Source organism: Pongo pygmaeus, chromosome 9 (assembly GCF_028885625.2).
Source record: "Pongo pygmaeus isolate AG05252 chromosome 9, NHGRI_mPonPyg2-v2.0_pri, whole genome shotgun sequence".
Lineage (NCBI taxonomy): Eukaryota > Metazoa > Chordata > Mammalia > Primates > Hominidae > Pongo > Pongo pygmaeus.
Window position 1 is genome coordinate 109,048,682 of NC_072382.2, and position 17,227 is coordinate 109,065,908.

At 36.0% G+C, this 17,227-nt stretch overlaps 1 protein-coding gene across 5 annotated transcripts in view; it reads right to left on the bottom strand.

Moving 5' to 3' along the window:
- CWF19L2 (CWF19 like cell cycle control factor 2) overlaps positions 1-17,227 on the bottom strand; it is a 132,759-nt gene that overhangs the window by 48,367 nt on the left and 67,165 nt on the right. For all 5 annotated transcript variants that reach the window (XM_054438811.2, XM_063671394.1, XM_063671393.1 and 2 more), the window contains 2 exons: positions 13,388-13,504; positions 10,684-10,821 (listed from right to left, as the gene is read on the bottom strand). In XM_054438811.2, coding sequence (XP_054294786.2) covers positions 10,684-10,821; positions 13,388-13,504 — 255 coding nt within the window. The remainder of the gene's footprint in view (positions 1-10,683; positions 10,822-13,387; positions 13,505-17,227) is intronic.

Consider the following 17,227-nt stretch of genomic DNA (forward strand, 5'->3'; position numbering starts at 1 on the left):
TTCATAACCTACATTTTAAACATACAAAAATATTAATGTCTTCTAACCATGAAGGCTAATTTGTTTTCCCATTTTGATGTCTGCATAAAGAAAAACCTGAAATACTACAAATTAACTGTCATTTTATTAAGAATCAGATACTCAGCCGGGCACGGTGGCTCACGCCTGTAATCCCAGCACTTTGGGAGGCCGAGGCAGGTAGATCACGAGCTCAGGAGATTGAGACCATCCTGGCTAACACGGTGAAACCCCGTCTCTACTAAAAATACAAAAAAAAATTAGCCGGGCATGGTTGCAGGCGCCTATAGTCCCAGCTACTCAGGAGAGACTGAGGCAGGAGAATGGCCTGAGCTTGCAATGAGCCGAGAGCACGCCACTGCACTCCAACCTGGGCAACAGAGCGAGACTCCGTCTCAAAAAAAAAAAAAAAAAATCAGATACTAAGATCCTCGAATAAAAACTCTATGAAAACTGGAGGCTTTTTTTTTAGTGTCATTATATAGAAAAAAATGGTTTGCAATGAATCTGTTTAATAAGTGCTGCATTATTACACGAGGATTACCAACAATGAGAAATAGACTGCAGTCTAATACTTACAAAACCATTTCAAATCTTATGACAATGTTTATTAAATCAAAATTTTAATCAAAACTGCGAAACTATCCTTCAAGCTCCAAGCCCTTAAATCCATTGGAAATAGATGAATTCACTGATTAAATATAAACTTCACATCATTTTGGACTCTATGGATAGTGAAGCTATTAAACCAGTATGCTCAACTGTCAACAATTTAAACTTTGATTAAAATCTGAGAGAACTGTCCAAAAGACCTCATAAAATCTCACCAGGGTCAAGAACTGGGACCTGATCACAACTGATACCACTTCACACCAAGGATAGCTTTTACAAAAAACAAAATAAAAAAAAATAAGTGTTGGCAAGAATGTGGAGACACTGTTGGAACCTATGTGCATTGCTAGTGTTGTTCAAACTGTGGGAAATAGTTTGGTGGTTCCTCAAAAAGTCAAACATATGGTTACCATATGGTCTAGCAATTCCATGTCTAGATATTAATATATACCCAAACAAATTGAAAGCAGAGACTTACACACCAATGTTAATAAGAGCATTATTCACACAGCCAAAAGATGGAAGCAACCCAAGTGTCCATAAACAAATGAATGGAGTTTTTAAATGTGTTATATATATATATATAATAGAGTTATTCAGCCTTAAAAAGCAATGAAATTCTGAAACATGCTAAATACTTGCAAAACTTGAAAACATGTTAAGCGAAATAAATCAGATGCAAAAGGACAAGTATTATATGATTCACTTACTATTAATTACCTACAACAGGCAAATTCACAGAGACAGAAAGAGGTGACCAGGAGGCTGGGGTAAATGGAAGTGAGCAGGACAGTGGGAAGGAGAACTACTGTTTAATGGGTATAGAGCTTCTGTCTGAGATAATGAAAAAATGTTCTGGAAATGGATAGTGGTGATGGTTGCAAAATATTGTCAATTTATTAATACTTAATGCCACTGAACTGTATACTGTAAATGGTTAAAATGGTAAATTTTATGTTATGTATATTTTGCCATAAAAAACCCAACTAGGACCTGAACAAAAAAACATTAAATAAATTCTTCTCGTGATCCCACCTTCTTCCCACTCCCATCACCCATAGGTGAGGTTCAGAAAAACAAAAATTATTTTGTTCAGCAGCTTGAACTGGATACAAGCTTACATCTTTTGGAAAATGAATAAACTAAGTCAATATTTATCTTATTCAGTTCTACAAAAAGGCAAAAATATCACGTTATTATTTTATGACATCCAAATTTCAAATTTCCTTTAGGGGATATCACAGGAACATATACATGATTTCATACTCTTGGATTTGGCCTCTTCCAAAGATAATTTCACTGTGTATCTATTAAAGTCTATGAGAATGAAAATGACCAAGGGGTTGCTGCAATAAGCTGGCAATTTCAATATTCCTTACCTTATTCTAATCATACATTTAAGAATGGTATATCACTTAATCTCTCAAAATTTGATATTATTAGTTTACTGAGAATAAAAAAGTAGAGGATTTCAAGTGTGTATTATTAGAGAAACATGTAATATGTATCTTAAAGACTACTTCCAGGGAAAATATATTAAGCCTTAAGTGTTACAAACAAGAGAAAATAAATCAGTAAAAATACAAACACTTTATTAGACAATAAAATCATCTTTTTTTATAATTTAAGGTAAAATCCTAATTACTGAGTCTTTTTTTCCTCTCCCTTATCATTCCCCTCTTATACCTGTCATTTTTCCTCCCCTCTGGCCCATGTTTAATGCTCTATTAGTACAAAAAGGATAAAATTACTGCCCACAGTCTCAACAAAATTAATGAGGAAAGATGTATATAGATCTCTTGAAGATGTGCCTGAGTTTACGTTGCCAAGGTAACACTGACGTCTTAAATTTTAAATGGAAGAGTTTATATTTAAAGAATGTTGAAGTCAATAGAATGTATTTTAAGAAAGAGCAAAGCATACACAGCTTATTATTTCCAAATACCAATAAATGATACATGGAAATTGGACAAAGACAATTAAATTTAGGCAACAGTCAACAACTATCCATTAACATGAGTCATTTGAATGACAGTACTGCTTAATGTAGACTGAAAAGTAAAGCTGAAGCTTCTGGTGCTGGCTTTTGCAACTCATTAGCTGTGGGGACTAAGAAAGTTACTTAGCCTTGCATAAGTCATTTAATTCTCTCAAAGTCTCAGTTCCCTCAGCTGTAAAATGTGAAAGGTGAAACAAGATTAGTAAGGTCCCTTTCCAAATCTAAAATTCTTTGGCTCTATGATTTCAAAGGAAGAAATTTCTTTATCCAAAATAAGTTACTATATACCTATTATGTTCTAGAACATAATAAAGTAACGTAACATAGTAAACATACTGGCATATCTATGGTAAAAAAATTAGACCAACACACGCTTCTGTGGTGTTATGATATGCGTTGGTTTTCATTCACAGTTCCTGATTCATAACTCCCATAGCTATTGTTACAGTCTTGTATTATAATGTTGGGTATCTCAAGCCTCAGAGGCAGGCCTCAGGAAACAGAATCTCTCTCCTGCCCTCCTTTCACCTGCCCCAAGGCAGGACTCTAATCTTCTCCTACCTTTTTTATTGTGGGTCTTAAGACCATCCCCAGAGAGGGTCACACCCTATGCAACGGGGGAAGGAATACTGAAGTCATGAAGCCTTCATAAAAACCCAAGAGGACTGGGTTTAGAGAGTTTCTGGATACGTGAAGACATAGAGGTTCCTGGAGGGTGGCACTCCCAGGGATGGCAAGGAAGCATGCTCTGCACCCCCATACCTCGCCCTACGCGTCTCTTCACCTATATCCTTTATGATAACCTTTATAATAAACCAGTAAATGTAATTTAAGTGTTTCCCTGAATTCTGTGAGCTGTTCCAGCAAATTAATCATACCTGAAGTGGGGGGGTCATGTGAACCCCAACTTGAAGCTGGGTGGTCAAAAGTTCTGGAAGCCCGGACTTGTGACTGGTACCAGTCTGGGCATCTGGGGGACAGACTTGGGGACTGAGACCCCAACCTGTGGAATCAGACACTATCTCCAGGTAGACAGTGTTGGAATTGAATTAGAGGACATCTTGCTGGTGTCCACTGCTCGGTGTGTGGAGAAAAAAAACCCACACATTTGGTCACAGAAGTCTTCTGTGCTGATGACTGTGATGTAAGAGTAGAGGAAAAACACATTTTAAAAGAGAGTTTTTCTCTACACATCTTTTTCAGGGTATATTTTATTCCCCTCTTTTCATTAATTATGTAGTACATATTCAAAAAAACTGAAAAATATAGAAAGGATAAAAAACCAAGAATCATAATTCCCCTATACAAACACAATTAAGTTCATATTTGTCATGAGATACCTTTCTTGGTTTTGTTATAAGAAAGATATGCTATTAAAGATTTACTGGTAAAATACAACTGGAAAGAACATAAATATAACCTGAATTTTGGAAATGCAAGAAAAGAATGGGCAATAAAAATTAAATAAACAAATATAAGGTACTAATAAAAAGTAAAATACACATCAACAGCAAAAGGCAATAGGGCAGATCTGAATACTGAGTCCAGGTAGTATCAGATTTCTGTTCAACATGAAATCTTTCCTGTGCCCCTAGTTTAAATTGGGTCACCCAGGTGTTACTTCCAAAAGACTTTTCACTTGTCTGTCACAGTTCTTTGTACATCCAAGATTACTGAACTATTTTTCATAGCTATTTATTTAGTGCTTCCTTTTCCCCACTAGCCTTATAAGCTCCATAAAGTCAAGGATCATTTCTTCTTCATGTGCCAGTGTGTCCCCAGTAGAACACCTCATACACTGAAGGAGTTCAATTAACATTTGTTGACTAAATAAATAAGCAGACTCTTGTTTTATAAATTTATATCACCTATTCCTGACTAGCTACTTTTCCCAAGGCCCAAGATCCATTCTCAGGGAAACTACTAAGTAAGAGAAATACAGGTTGACTATCACTTATCCAAAATGCTTGGAACCAGAAGTGTTACAGATTTTGAATTGTTTTGGATTTTAACATGTTTACATATACATTCCATCTTGGGAATGGGACCTATGTCTAAATTTGAAATTCATTTATGATTCATATATACCTAATACATATAGCCTGAAGGTAATTTTATACAATGTTTTAAATAGTACATGCAACAAAGTTTGTGTATTCTGAACCATCAAAAAGCAAATGTGTCATTATTTTGGTGCCCAACAAATTTTGAATTTCAATGCATTTCAGATTTCTAATTTTTGGATGAGGTATATTCAACCTGTACCCAAATTCAAGTACATTTGCACTGAAGATTTTATATCCTAGTCCAGGGATTGAAAAACTACAACTTCCAGGCCACATCAGGCCATCCATATGTTTTTGTAAATAAAGTTTTTGTTGGAATATAGTCAAACCCATTGTATGGCTGTTTTTGTGCTACAACAGCAGTGCTGGTAATTGCAACAGAAAGCTAAAAATATTTACTGTCTGGCCCTTTACAAGAAAAGTTTGCCAACCTCTGTTTAATGACTTTAAACTAGACTAATGACTTTAAACTAATAATAAAAAGAAACATAGGATAATGAGCTTTTGGAGTCATTCATGAAAATATTTGACATAACTAAACTATATACCAGCAATATTACTATCAAAAATTCAATAACTTAGCTACTTTAGTTCATAAACTTTTAAGAGTGAAAGGATTAAGCACAGTATTCTTTGAAATGGCCAACACTTCAAATACTTTCTTTTTTTTATAGGCTTTTAGTAATGCTTCAAATTTTTAGCAGAGCTGATTTTAATTATTAAACATACAAAACAAATTGCTACTCTGCTGTAATTATTAGGCAGGATGAACTAAAAATCCCAATGCGAAATCAGCATTTCCATAGCAACCTGTACTTCCACTGGCCCCACTGCACATAGGTAGGAACTGGCATTGCTTTGCATATTTAGAAAAAACACCTCCATTAAATAATACAAAAAAAAAATTTTTGCTTGGATAAAAATAACACATTTGTCAAGATATTAACACAACGCTACTATAAATTCAGTAATATATAAATTGATCAATCAAAAATTTTTTTAAAAGTCTAGACTGAATGTGTATCAGCTGCACATTCAATAGTTTATCTGATTTATAGGTTTATTAATGCTACCAGTTCTGGAGGATTCCTGCTGAAATTACCGGGTAATATCTAAATCATATAAAAAACAGAACAAGCATATATTTATAAATAATGTAAAAAATGAATGAAAGGTGACGAAGAAACATCTATTGAGTGCCTACTATCTATCCTAGTTAAGACCTCTCATAAACAGATTTTAACAGGAATGGTTTCATGTAACTATTTAATCCAAAACATGTCATCTTATAAAATTGGGACATTACTTTGTAAGTCAAAACTTTCTATTTCAGCTAATACAGACCAGAAATAGAAATTTTAAGGGCCAAATGTCATTGGTAAATTTTTATAGTATTCTAGCTTCTATAATGTTCTAGCTTAGTAAATGTCAATTAAAAAAATCAAAGATGTAAAATGTTTAGGGAAAGTAATGAAGATGCAATTATTGCCAAATCAGCTAATATTAAATAAGCAATCCTATACAATACAGTAACCCCCTTTATCTGTGGTTTCACTTCCTGTGGCTGCAGTTACCTGCAGTCAACTGTGGTTTGAAAATATTACGTGGAAAATTTCAGAAATAAACAATTCATAAGTTTTAGACTGTATGGCATTCTGAGTAGTGTGATGAAATATGCTGTTCTACTCCATCCCCCCCCAGGGGACATGAATCAGCCCTTTGTCCAGCACAACCATGCTGTGTATGCTACCTGTCTATTTAGTTATTCAGTAGCTATCTCAGTTATGACTGACTGTTGCAGCATAAAAGAGTTTGTGTTCAAGTAAACCTTATTTTACTTAATAACAGCCTGAAATTGCGAGAGTAGCAATGCTGGCATATTGTTACACTTGTATTTTATGATTATTGTGGTTAATCTCTTACTATGTCTATCAATTATACTTTATAAGTTAAAATTTATCATAGGTATGTATGAATAGGAAAAAACATAGCATATATAGGGTTTGGTACCATCCACAGTTTCAGACATCCACCTAAACTCAAGTGATCATCCCACCTCAGCTTCCTGTGTAGCTGAAACTACAGATAAGTACCACCATACCCAGCTGATTTTTTATTTTTTGTAGAGATAGGGGTCTCACTTTGTTGCCCAGACAGGTCTCGAACTCCTGGCCTCAAGTGATCCTCTCACCTTAGCCTCCCAAAGTGCTGGGATTACAGGTGTGAGCCACACCTGTTCATTTTTCTACTACCAAATTTAAGAACCTACCTACATCTATATACTAATACTCTGCCTTTCCTCCTTATATAATTGATGGATGGTAATCAGCTCCTTTCTAAGGTCGATTCTTCTCAAATTCACTCTTGAACCCAACATAATCACGCTTTTTTCCTTATTGAACCAAGAAAAACCCATAGTTAGTAAAGTCACCAGAAACCACTACACTGCCAAATCCAGTGGCCCTTTCCCATCTTCAAAGATTTTCCTCACCTCTTAGAAGCAGCTGACACAGTCATTCACAGCCTCCTCCCTGTCTTCTGAAACACCACACCCTTGGTTTTCCTTCTGCCTCACTGGCTGCACTTCTCAGTTTTATTTGCTGAATCCTTTCTGTCCTCTCCAGGACACAGTCTTCAGACTCTCTTCATTAATAATTTCTTCAATCTCATTGCTTTAATTACTATTTAAATGCTAACACAGGGCTAGGCGCAGTGGCTCATGCCTGTAATCCCAGCACTTTGGGAGTCCGAGACGGGCAGATCACGAGGTCAAGAGACAGAGACCATCCTGGCCAACATGGTGAAACCTCGTCTCTACTAAAAATACAAAAATTAGCTGGGCATGGTGGTGCGTGCCTATAGTCCCAGCTACTCAGGAGGCTAAGGCAGGAGAATCGCTTGAACCCAGAAGGCAGAGGTTGCAATGAGCCGGGATTGAGCCACTGCACTCCAGCCTGGTGACAGAGCGAGACCCCGTCTCAAAAAAAAAAAAAAAAAAAAGCTAACGCATCCAAATCTATATGGGAGAACCAGCATCTACCCAGAACTCCAGGGGCAGTCACCCCACACTACCATGTGACTGGGCATTTCATACTTCACACATCCATAACAGTATTCTTGATTTCCCACTCCCCCAAAATTTGTCCCTCCTGCAATTTTTCCCATTTCAATATATGGCACCAGCAATGCCCCGTATCCTGACACTTTTCACCAGTTTTGCCACTGTAATCCATCCATGGCTCTATCTGAACGAATATAGTACTCTCCTAAGTGATCTCCTGCTTCCACTAATGCCTCTCTACATTGCCTTCTCAAAAGAGCAGCCAGAAAAATTCTGTCAAAATATAAACCAAATCATGAGACAGCCTTGCTAAAAACAAAACAAAACAAAAAAAACCTTCAAATGGCTCCCCATTATTAAAACAAATATGAAAGTTATCCATGGCCTGTAAGACCCTACCTCAGCAGTCCCCAACCTTTTTGGCACCAAGGACCAGTTTTGTGGAAGACAATTTTTCCACAGACAGGGTGGCAGGGCAGTGGTAGGGGTGGGGGTGCTTTCAGGATGAAACTATTACACCTCAGATCAACAGGAATTAGATTCTTGTAAGGGGGTGTGTAACCCAGATCCCTCACATGTCTAATTCACAATAGGGTTCATGCTCCTATGAGAATCTCGTCGCTGATCTGACAGAAGATGGAGATCAGACAATAATGCTGGCTGGCCCGCTCTGCTCACCTCTTGCTGTGCGGCCCAGTTCCAAATAGGCCACAGACCAGTACCCATCCATGGCCCAGGGATATGGGCCCCCTGCCTTACATAATCTGACTTATGTCTCCTACCTCATCTCTACTTCTCTTTCTCTTCCTCCCTCTACTACCAGTCACACTTGTCTTTTTGCAGTCTCTTGATGTTCTTCAAGCTTGTCTCTGCTTTGGATCCTTTGCTGTTTCTTCTACTTGAAATAATCTTCCCTCAGATATTCACAAGAACCTCTCACTCACTTTTTTCAGTCTGATGAAACATCACCTACACAGAAAGACTTTCCCTCAACAACACTCTGTTGAAAATATCATCCCAGCTCCTTCTACTTTGCTTCATTTTCTACAAAACTATTTTCAATTTTATAATATATTGTTATATAGTTTATATATTTGTTCACTTTCTCATCCATTAGAAATATAAGCACCTGAGGGCACAAACTTTGACTTAATTGCTTCTCTGTATCCCTCAACTAAAATGGTATCTGACACTAATTAAGTGTTCAATAATAACTGTTGAACTGACAAATGGCTATACAATTTTTTTTTTTTTTTTTTGAGACGGAGTCTTGCTCTGTCGTCCAGGCTGGAATGCAGTGGCACGATCTCAGGTCACCACAAGCTCCACCTCCTGGGTTCCAGCGATTCTCCTCCCTCAACCTCCCGAGTAGATAGGACTACAGGTGCGTGCCACCATGCCCGGCTAATTTCGTATATTTAGTAGAGACGGGGTTTCACTATGTTGGCCAGGCTGGTCTCGAACTCCTGACCTCATGATCTGCCTGCCTAGGCCCCCCAAATTGCTGGGATTATAGGGTTGAGCCACCACGCCCAGTGCTATTACAATTTTTAAGAGGGATTTTTCTTTAACTTGAATGGTTTATGATTCATAAACTTGAATGGTTTATAAGATTACTAAAACTATTTAATTCAGACTTCATATACAGAGGTACCACTTCTGAAAAGGAAACTCTAATAAAAACATGTCTTCCTTCTTTCTGCACTAAAATTCCAGACCCTAGGAAATTTCTGGCATTTTTTCCAAAATAAACAGAGGTAAAATTATCTTAATGGGCTAAATGTAAGATCTCATGAAACTCTTGGTGATAGGTACAAAAGCCATTTCCATTTAAACTCAATTTTACTTTATTGCCCTCTTCCCCAACACACACATACACATACAGATACCTTGGTTACTTTATCTTAGTTTTCATTAAGTTTAATTTTTTTACCAGGTAACATACTTACATAATTATGTGAATATTAAAAGTTAAAAAATAAAAGACTGTAAGTCTGAAAAGATATACAGTGGAAGGTCTTCCCACCCATGCCTTTATCTCAGTGACTCAGTTCAAACTCCCACTACCAAAAAGTAACCATTGTTATTATAGGGTGGAAGTTGGCCATTTTTTTCTGTAAAAAGCCACACAGAAAATATTTGCAGCTTTATAGACTAACCACTCTCTGTCACAACTACTCAATTCAGCCATTATAGAGTGAAGACAGCCTTAGATAATATGTAAACGCATGTGTATAGCAATACTTCAATAAAACTTTATTTGCAAATATAGACAGTAGGCTGAATTTTTCCCATGGGGGTCACAGTTTGCCAAAACCTGTTACAGAACAGTTTAAATATCAGTGTCTCTTTTATAAAAAATGTTAATGGTAGTGTTTGGAAGAGACTTCAATGGAAGAGACTGCAACAAAGAATGCTATTTGAAACAAAAATCCATCCTACCCATAATGATGTGTTAAAATAATATATATTTTCATATAAATAGATTTAAGATTATTCCCAGATGCCTCTCCATATCCATAATATATTAGTGCAAATATTTTCTTCTACCTCTTCATGGCACAATTATGAAGAACTGGAGGAACGTTAAGACAAGACGGAGTGGTAACCTATCAGCACACTGTCCATCATTAACTCTGGCTTAACTTTTTCTCTTAAATGGTAGAGCAAATGTATAATTAAAATCTCCACAGAATGCATTAAAGAAATAAACCATGGTCTATATTTTAAAACAAACAAAATTTCAAATGTCTGTTTCTCAACTAGATCAATTCCAAAATGCATGTTTCTAATAAGTCTTACAAAGGATTTAATTTAATAAAATGAACCAAGATTAGAGAGAACCAGATCTCTCCAAAAAGCAGATCACCGTTACACCGAATAACCAGCTTCTCAAAATTCAGAGGTATCCTAGGAATATATCTTACCTTAGATGCCATTCTCATAAAGAGCTTGTTTTGATTTTCTGCTGTTCCCATCTTTTCATTTTTGACTAAATCATTTAGGCTTAGATTATCATCATCATGAAAGTATCTGACCCTTTCTTTTTCCTCATGGGTTGAAACCTATGACAAAATGAACATTATTAATTTAATGAAAACATGAATCTCTGAAGTATTTCTTGACGGATTACATAAAAATCTGATGTTAAATGTAAAAATCCCACTATGTAATCACAACCTTTCCTTCCAGTTTATCCCTAGTCTGCCAGTTTCCATGTGAAAAAACTTCCATTAGAAATTACACTCCCTACTTCTGCCTCTTTACTCTCCTCTTCCCCAGGGATGGAAGCATGATATGATCTGCTTTCTGAGTTTTGATGAAAAAGCAAAACTGCTCTACCCCTTCTTCTCTCTTTTCTGCTCTTCTTCTCCTTATAGTTAAAATTCCTTACCACTGTGGTGGGGAGACTGAAGTTATCCAGAAATGGAGTAAGTATATCAAAAACAGAGGTGAAGTATTAGCAAATCCACTACGATGAATTTAATGATTATGTTGCCCCAAAATTCACATGTTGAAATCTCAATATGAAGGTATTAAGATGCAAGGTCTTTGGGAGATAACTGGGCTATGAGCATGAAGTACTCAGAAATGGGATCAGAACCTGTGATGGTTAATACTGAGTGACAACTTGATTGGACTAAAGGATGCAAAGTATTGTTCCTGGGTGTGTCTGTGAGGGTGTTGCTAAAGGAGATTAATATTTGAGTTAGTGGTCTGGGAAAGGCAGACCCACCCTCAGTGTGGGTGGGAACCATCTAATCAGCTGCCAGCACGGCTAGAAGATGTTGAAAGGACTTGACTTGCCGAGTCTTCTGGCCTTCATCTTTCTCCCATACTGGATGCTTCCTGCCCTCAAACATCAGACTCCAAGTTCTTCAGTTTTTGGACTCTTGGACTTATACCAGTGGTTTGCCAGGGATTCTCGGGCCTTCAGCCACAGACCGAAGACTGTGCTGTCAGCTTCCCTACTTTTGAGGTTTTGGGACTTGGACTGGCTTCCTTGCTCCTCAGCTTGCAGATGGCCTGTGCAGGACTTTACCTTGTGATTGTGTGAGCCAACACTCCTTAATAAACTCCCCTTCATATATACATCTATCCTCTTCTGTCCCTCTAGGGAACCCTGACTAATACAGTACCTCTATTAAAAGACATGAGCATTTGCTCTCTCTCTCTCTTTTCTCTGCCATTTGAGGATACAAGAAGACTATCATCTACAAACCCATAAGCACGCCCTCATCAGACAATGAAGCTGCCAGCACCCTAATCTTGGACTTCTCAGTCTCCAGAACTGTGAGGAATAAATTTCTATTGTTTAAGCCATCCAGTCTATGTTACAGTAGCCCAAACTAAGAGACCAACTTCTAATTACTAAACCCTTGTTCTGTAAACAGCTTTATTAAAAGCAAAGCTGATATTCTGGTCTCCATCTAATTCAGTCCCAGATTTTCCTATCAGTTGGTTCCATACCCAGGTGTGGAACAGAAAAATACTGTTTATTTCCTCCCAAATCAAATCTTTCCAATACTGCTCTCACATTCCCTTATCCAAATAAAACCTTGTCTTTAACTTCTTTGAGATCTTTGGAACAGAGGTGCAACTACATTCTCCAACATTACTATTCTTGTTTTTACTAGCTTAAACCTCATATCCCATGACTTCAATCACCCTCTGGCTCCAGACACTTAATTTCTGGCCCTCTTGTCTTTTCATTATACTCAAAGAGCAAACTCTACTCATGAATGAAAGTGTCTACTTTCTTTACTCCTATACCTAGATTGCTCAGTAATATGCAACTCAAAAAGGGCCCTCGATGCCTTCTGACAATGTATTTATGGATCCCTAGTCAGTTCCACCATTTCATATAATTCAAACCTTTACTATTCTCCTCCTGTACCTCCTCTCCAACCACCAAATTCCTCCCATTACATTAGAAGACATATCCTTCCCACTTCTATTTGTTGGATGAATTAATTAGAATCTCTAGCAACACAGGCACTCAACAAGCAAAAAATAAACATTTGACAGAAATATTCTGAATGAACAGTTCTTCTGTATATGCAATTATCACTTGTCTGATCTTCCAAATTTAAAATAAAAAAACTAACTTGAGAAAGCTGAATATGTTGTTTTTGCCATCTCAAGAGCCTCAAGGTAGTACTAAAAACTAATTACTAGAGTTGGAAAATGGAAAAGAAAATTAGTTTTATAAAGGATCATGGCACCTACATAATTAAGCCATTACTGTGTATGGATACTCCATCACCAGGTCTCAAGTTAGCTGTCTAACGCTAGTAACAGCTCTGAGAGACCAAAGTTTTCCCTAAGAGCTATAGCAAGTATGCCAAAAGCAGCTGAAAACAACATCAAAGAAATGTACACTAAAATTAAAATTGCCTTAAACACTCAATGTTAACAACTATTTGAAAAAATACAGTTGGATTATTTCCATTCTGTAAAAGGCAAAGAGATATAACTAAGAATAAAAGTAATAACAACATCATTTACTACCTTCCAATATCGGCATTCAAAAGCCACATTTCAGAAAATATTTTATAATCTGATACAAAGAAAGCCCCAAGGGGCAGAAGGAATTCTGAATTAATAAACAAAGACATATGTTAAACATACCATCTGTCTCTTTCTTCTCCCTCCTTGTGATTCCAGAGATTTTCCGGGTGTGTTCACAGGCCATACTCTTCCAGACTGATCTGTTCTGACAAGGATTACTTCTTGCTGGTCTTCATTCTATAAAAAGATTTAGAGATAACTATTGAAATTATTGTGAAGAATGTTGAATGTTTTTATTTAATAACAAAAAAAGCATTAAAATGATTAACGTTTTCACATAATATTGTGGATTGCCTTAAATCTCCTGGATTTTCATTACTCTCTATACTATAAAATGAACATAATCTTTTGGGGAAAGGGTGAAAAATACCCAATGTTTATTTTAGTATTTTTAAAAAAGCAATCAAGAGAAGAAAATTTCAAATAAAGTTTTCATCTAGACAATATTAAAAGATGACGAAGTATCAATAGTCCATGTGCCCATCACTTATGCAGTAGATGTAATGTTTTTTAAATTTAAAGATCCTATTAAAATCTGATTATAAGAAATAAAACAACTAAAGACAAACTTGTTAAATTAGCAAATATAATGATACTACCCGTAACTTCTATTCTTTCTATTAATAGCCTTCAAATGCTTTTCAGTTTTCTGACTCTTCAGAAGGAATTATATCCCACACACTTTCAAGCCGTATTTTTCTTACAAACTTTTGGCCAAATATAAACCTGGCACAGTACAGAATAAGAGTAAACTTTATTCTCTAATGGGAATGGAATGTTATTGGAAGGATTCTAATAATCAATAAAGAATATTAGAGAATGACAAAGGAAAAGAAATTGTTGTATCAAAAAGACATCTGCACTTGTATGTTTATCCCAGCACTATTCACAATAGCCAAGTCATGGAATCAACTGAAGTGTCCACTAACGGATGATTGAAAAAAGAAAATGTGGTGTATATATGCCATGGAATACTACACAATCACACAAAAAACAGAAATGTCTTTCACAGCAGCACGGATGGTGCTAGAGGCAATTATCCTAAGTGAAATAACTCAGGAAATCAAATACTGCATGTTCTCACTTAAAAGTAGGAACTAAACAACGGGTACACATGGACATAAAGAGGGAAATAACAGACACTGCAGTCTCCAAAAGCAGGGAGGATGGAAAGGGAGTAATGACTGAAAAAATTACCTACTGGGAACAATTTTTATTATTCAGGTGATGGGTAAAAGCCCAAACCTCACCATTATGCAATATATCCCTGTAAAAAACCTGCACATGCAACCCCTGAATCTATTTTTTAAAAATTAAAAACAAAAATAATATTAAGGAACCATCATTAAAAATCCATTTGAAACAAGACCAAGCAAAATATTCACATTTTAGTTTTCTTCTCAATTGGAATCAACTATAGAAAAAATCAATCCCAATTCCATTTAATAGATGTTAGTTCCCCTGCTGAAATGGAAGAAAAATAATATGTACTTATTATTGACCTTATATTCACACACAATACTAAATTGATATAAAAGATTATCATTATTTTTCTTCCTCAATAAATAAACGAACATTAGTGAAGTGCCATCTTTTAAAAGATCTTTCTACTCACTCCCTTACCAGATAGTAAAGAGAGGCAACACATTATAAGCTGGCATCTAACTTTACCACACTGATAAAGCCGGTCTCCCTAAGGACTTTCAAATTACTAAGTCCAATACATAATTATTAAATTGTCATCTTCCCTGATTTGAAAGCATTTGGTTCTGTTTATTACATTCTCTAGCCTGAAATTCTTCTTATTCCAGTTTTAAACACTCTACTCTCTCCTGGTTCTGCCTTTACCTCTCTGACACATTCATTCATTTATTCATTTATTCATCAAATATTTCTGAAATGTCTATTTAATCTTAGGAGTTAAAAGAAATATAACCCCTGCTTTCTATAAGCTTATGGCCTAGTGGGGAAACTACTCCCCACATGAATTATTAATATAAACAAAGTCACCTTCACTTTCTCCTTCATTTCCAGCTACCCCTCAAATGCTGATGATTCCAGGGTTCCTTGGTTTCCAGCCCTTCAGCCTGAAACCTAATCATCACCCATATTGCAAAAAAAAATTCACTGTGTTAAAAACGAACATAATCGTGCTATTCTTTGCTTAAAAATCTGCAGGGACCATTTATCACCAGAAGATCAATAACACTGCAAGTATGGCCCACAGACCATCACAAGTCCAAGAATTACTAGACATTAAATATTTGTTACTAATCCATGATGAGGTAAGTACAGAAACTGAGTGTTTTATAGCAATTGTATAGAATTGATATGGTTTGTCTCCATGTCCCCACCCAAATCTCATCTTATAGCTCCCATAATTTCCACGTGTTGTAGGAGGGACCCGGTGGGAGATGACTGAATCATGAGGGCAGGTCTTTCCTGTGCTGTTCTCGTGATAGTGAATGGATCTCATGAAATCTGATGGTTTTAAAAATGGGAGTTTCTCCACACAAGCTCTCTCTTTCCCTGCTGCCATCCACGTAAGATGTGACTTGCTCCTCCTTGCCTTCAGCCATGATTGTGAGGCTTCCCCAGCCATGTGGAACTGTAAGTCCAATTAAACCTCTTTCTTTTGTAAATTGCCCAGTCTCGGGTATGTCTTTATCAGCAGCATGAAAACAGACAAATACAAGAATCACTTTATGTTGGTTCAACCTAAATAAAAACTTGGGACTTTATTTCATTTATCTTTATTTCATTTTTCTATGATTATTTTTTATTGTATTTTATAAAACTATTAATCCATCATGGTCTGTAAAATTTTAAAATATATATAAACAACCCTGATCCTATACCACAGTCTAAATAGTGAAATAAAGGTAAAGCATTTTCACACAGTATAAGAAGCCTTCAAATTCTGGCCCTAGATTTTTCTAGTTCCTTGTAATTTTTGTAAACGTACTGTAAATTTTATTTCTTCTGCATGGAACAATTATCCCTTCTTGCTCAACTAGGAAATTAAGAATTTAGTCACAGCCAATGCTCTGTTCCCAATAATTTTTGGCATATGGATGTTACTAGACTGTAATATTTTCAGTAACTATTTGTCTACTTATATTTATCTCTTTTTGTAGGACAGAGACTAAGCTATACACTACTTGGTACCTATAGGACCTGTCACAGTGTCAAACAATAATGGGAATTCAATAAATGCTTGATAAATTTTATTAACAAGCTGGCGCCTCAGACAGATTAATTGTATCCCAAAACTAACCCACTTTCCCCTTCAGTGAGCTCTTTCCTCCCTTTGCCAACTTTCTGTTCCTTAGGACTGCCAATACATAAGACCCCAAGTTGCTCCATTTTGGGTACCCAAGACAGAGTGCATCTAACCATCTACATGGTATTAAAATACAAGACAAAAATGAGAAGTTCACTCTACACAGAAAATATGCAAAAACATTTTCATTATCCATGTAATTTTGTAATTTATCTCAAAAGAAACCAGAAACACTTCTTGATATAACTAAAAAGCATTTATAAATCTTTCCATTTTCATAAGAATGCCAAATGCTCCAGCTTTTTAAATTATCTCCAACAATTACAGTTTGCTCGGGAGGACTTTTTATTTTAAAAACATCAAAACTGATAATTTATTAAAGCATTTTATACGGACACTTTAATTAACAAATCCCAAAATGCTCTGGGATCATTTACTCATTAATCCATAAAAGAACCTTCTGGCTGACAAAAATCATGGATTCTTATTTTAAAGGAAGAAAGGAGAAAACAAAACACTTTATATAAAGCTACAAAATCAATTTACTAACATAACCAGAATAAACCTTCCCTGTTGGTACCTATAATATTTGTGAGATATAAATTTCTCCCACAAGT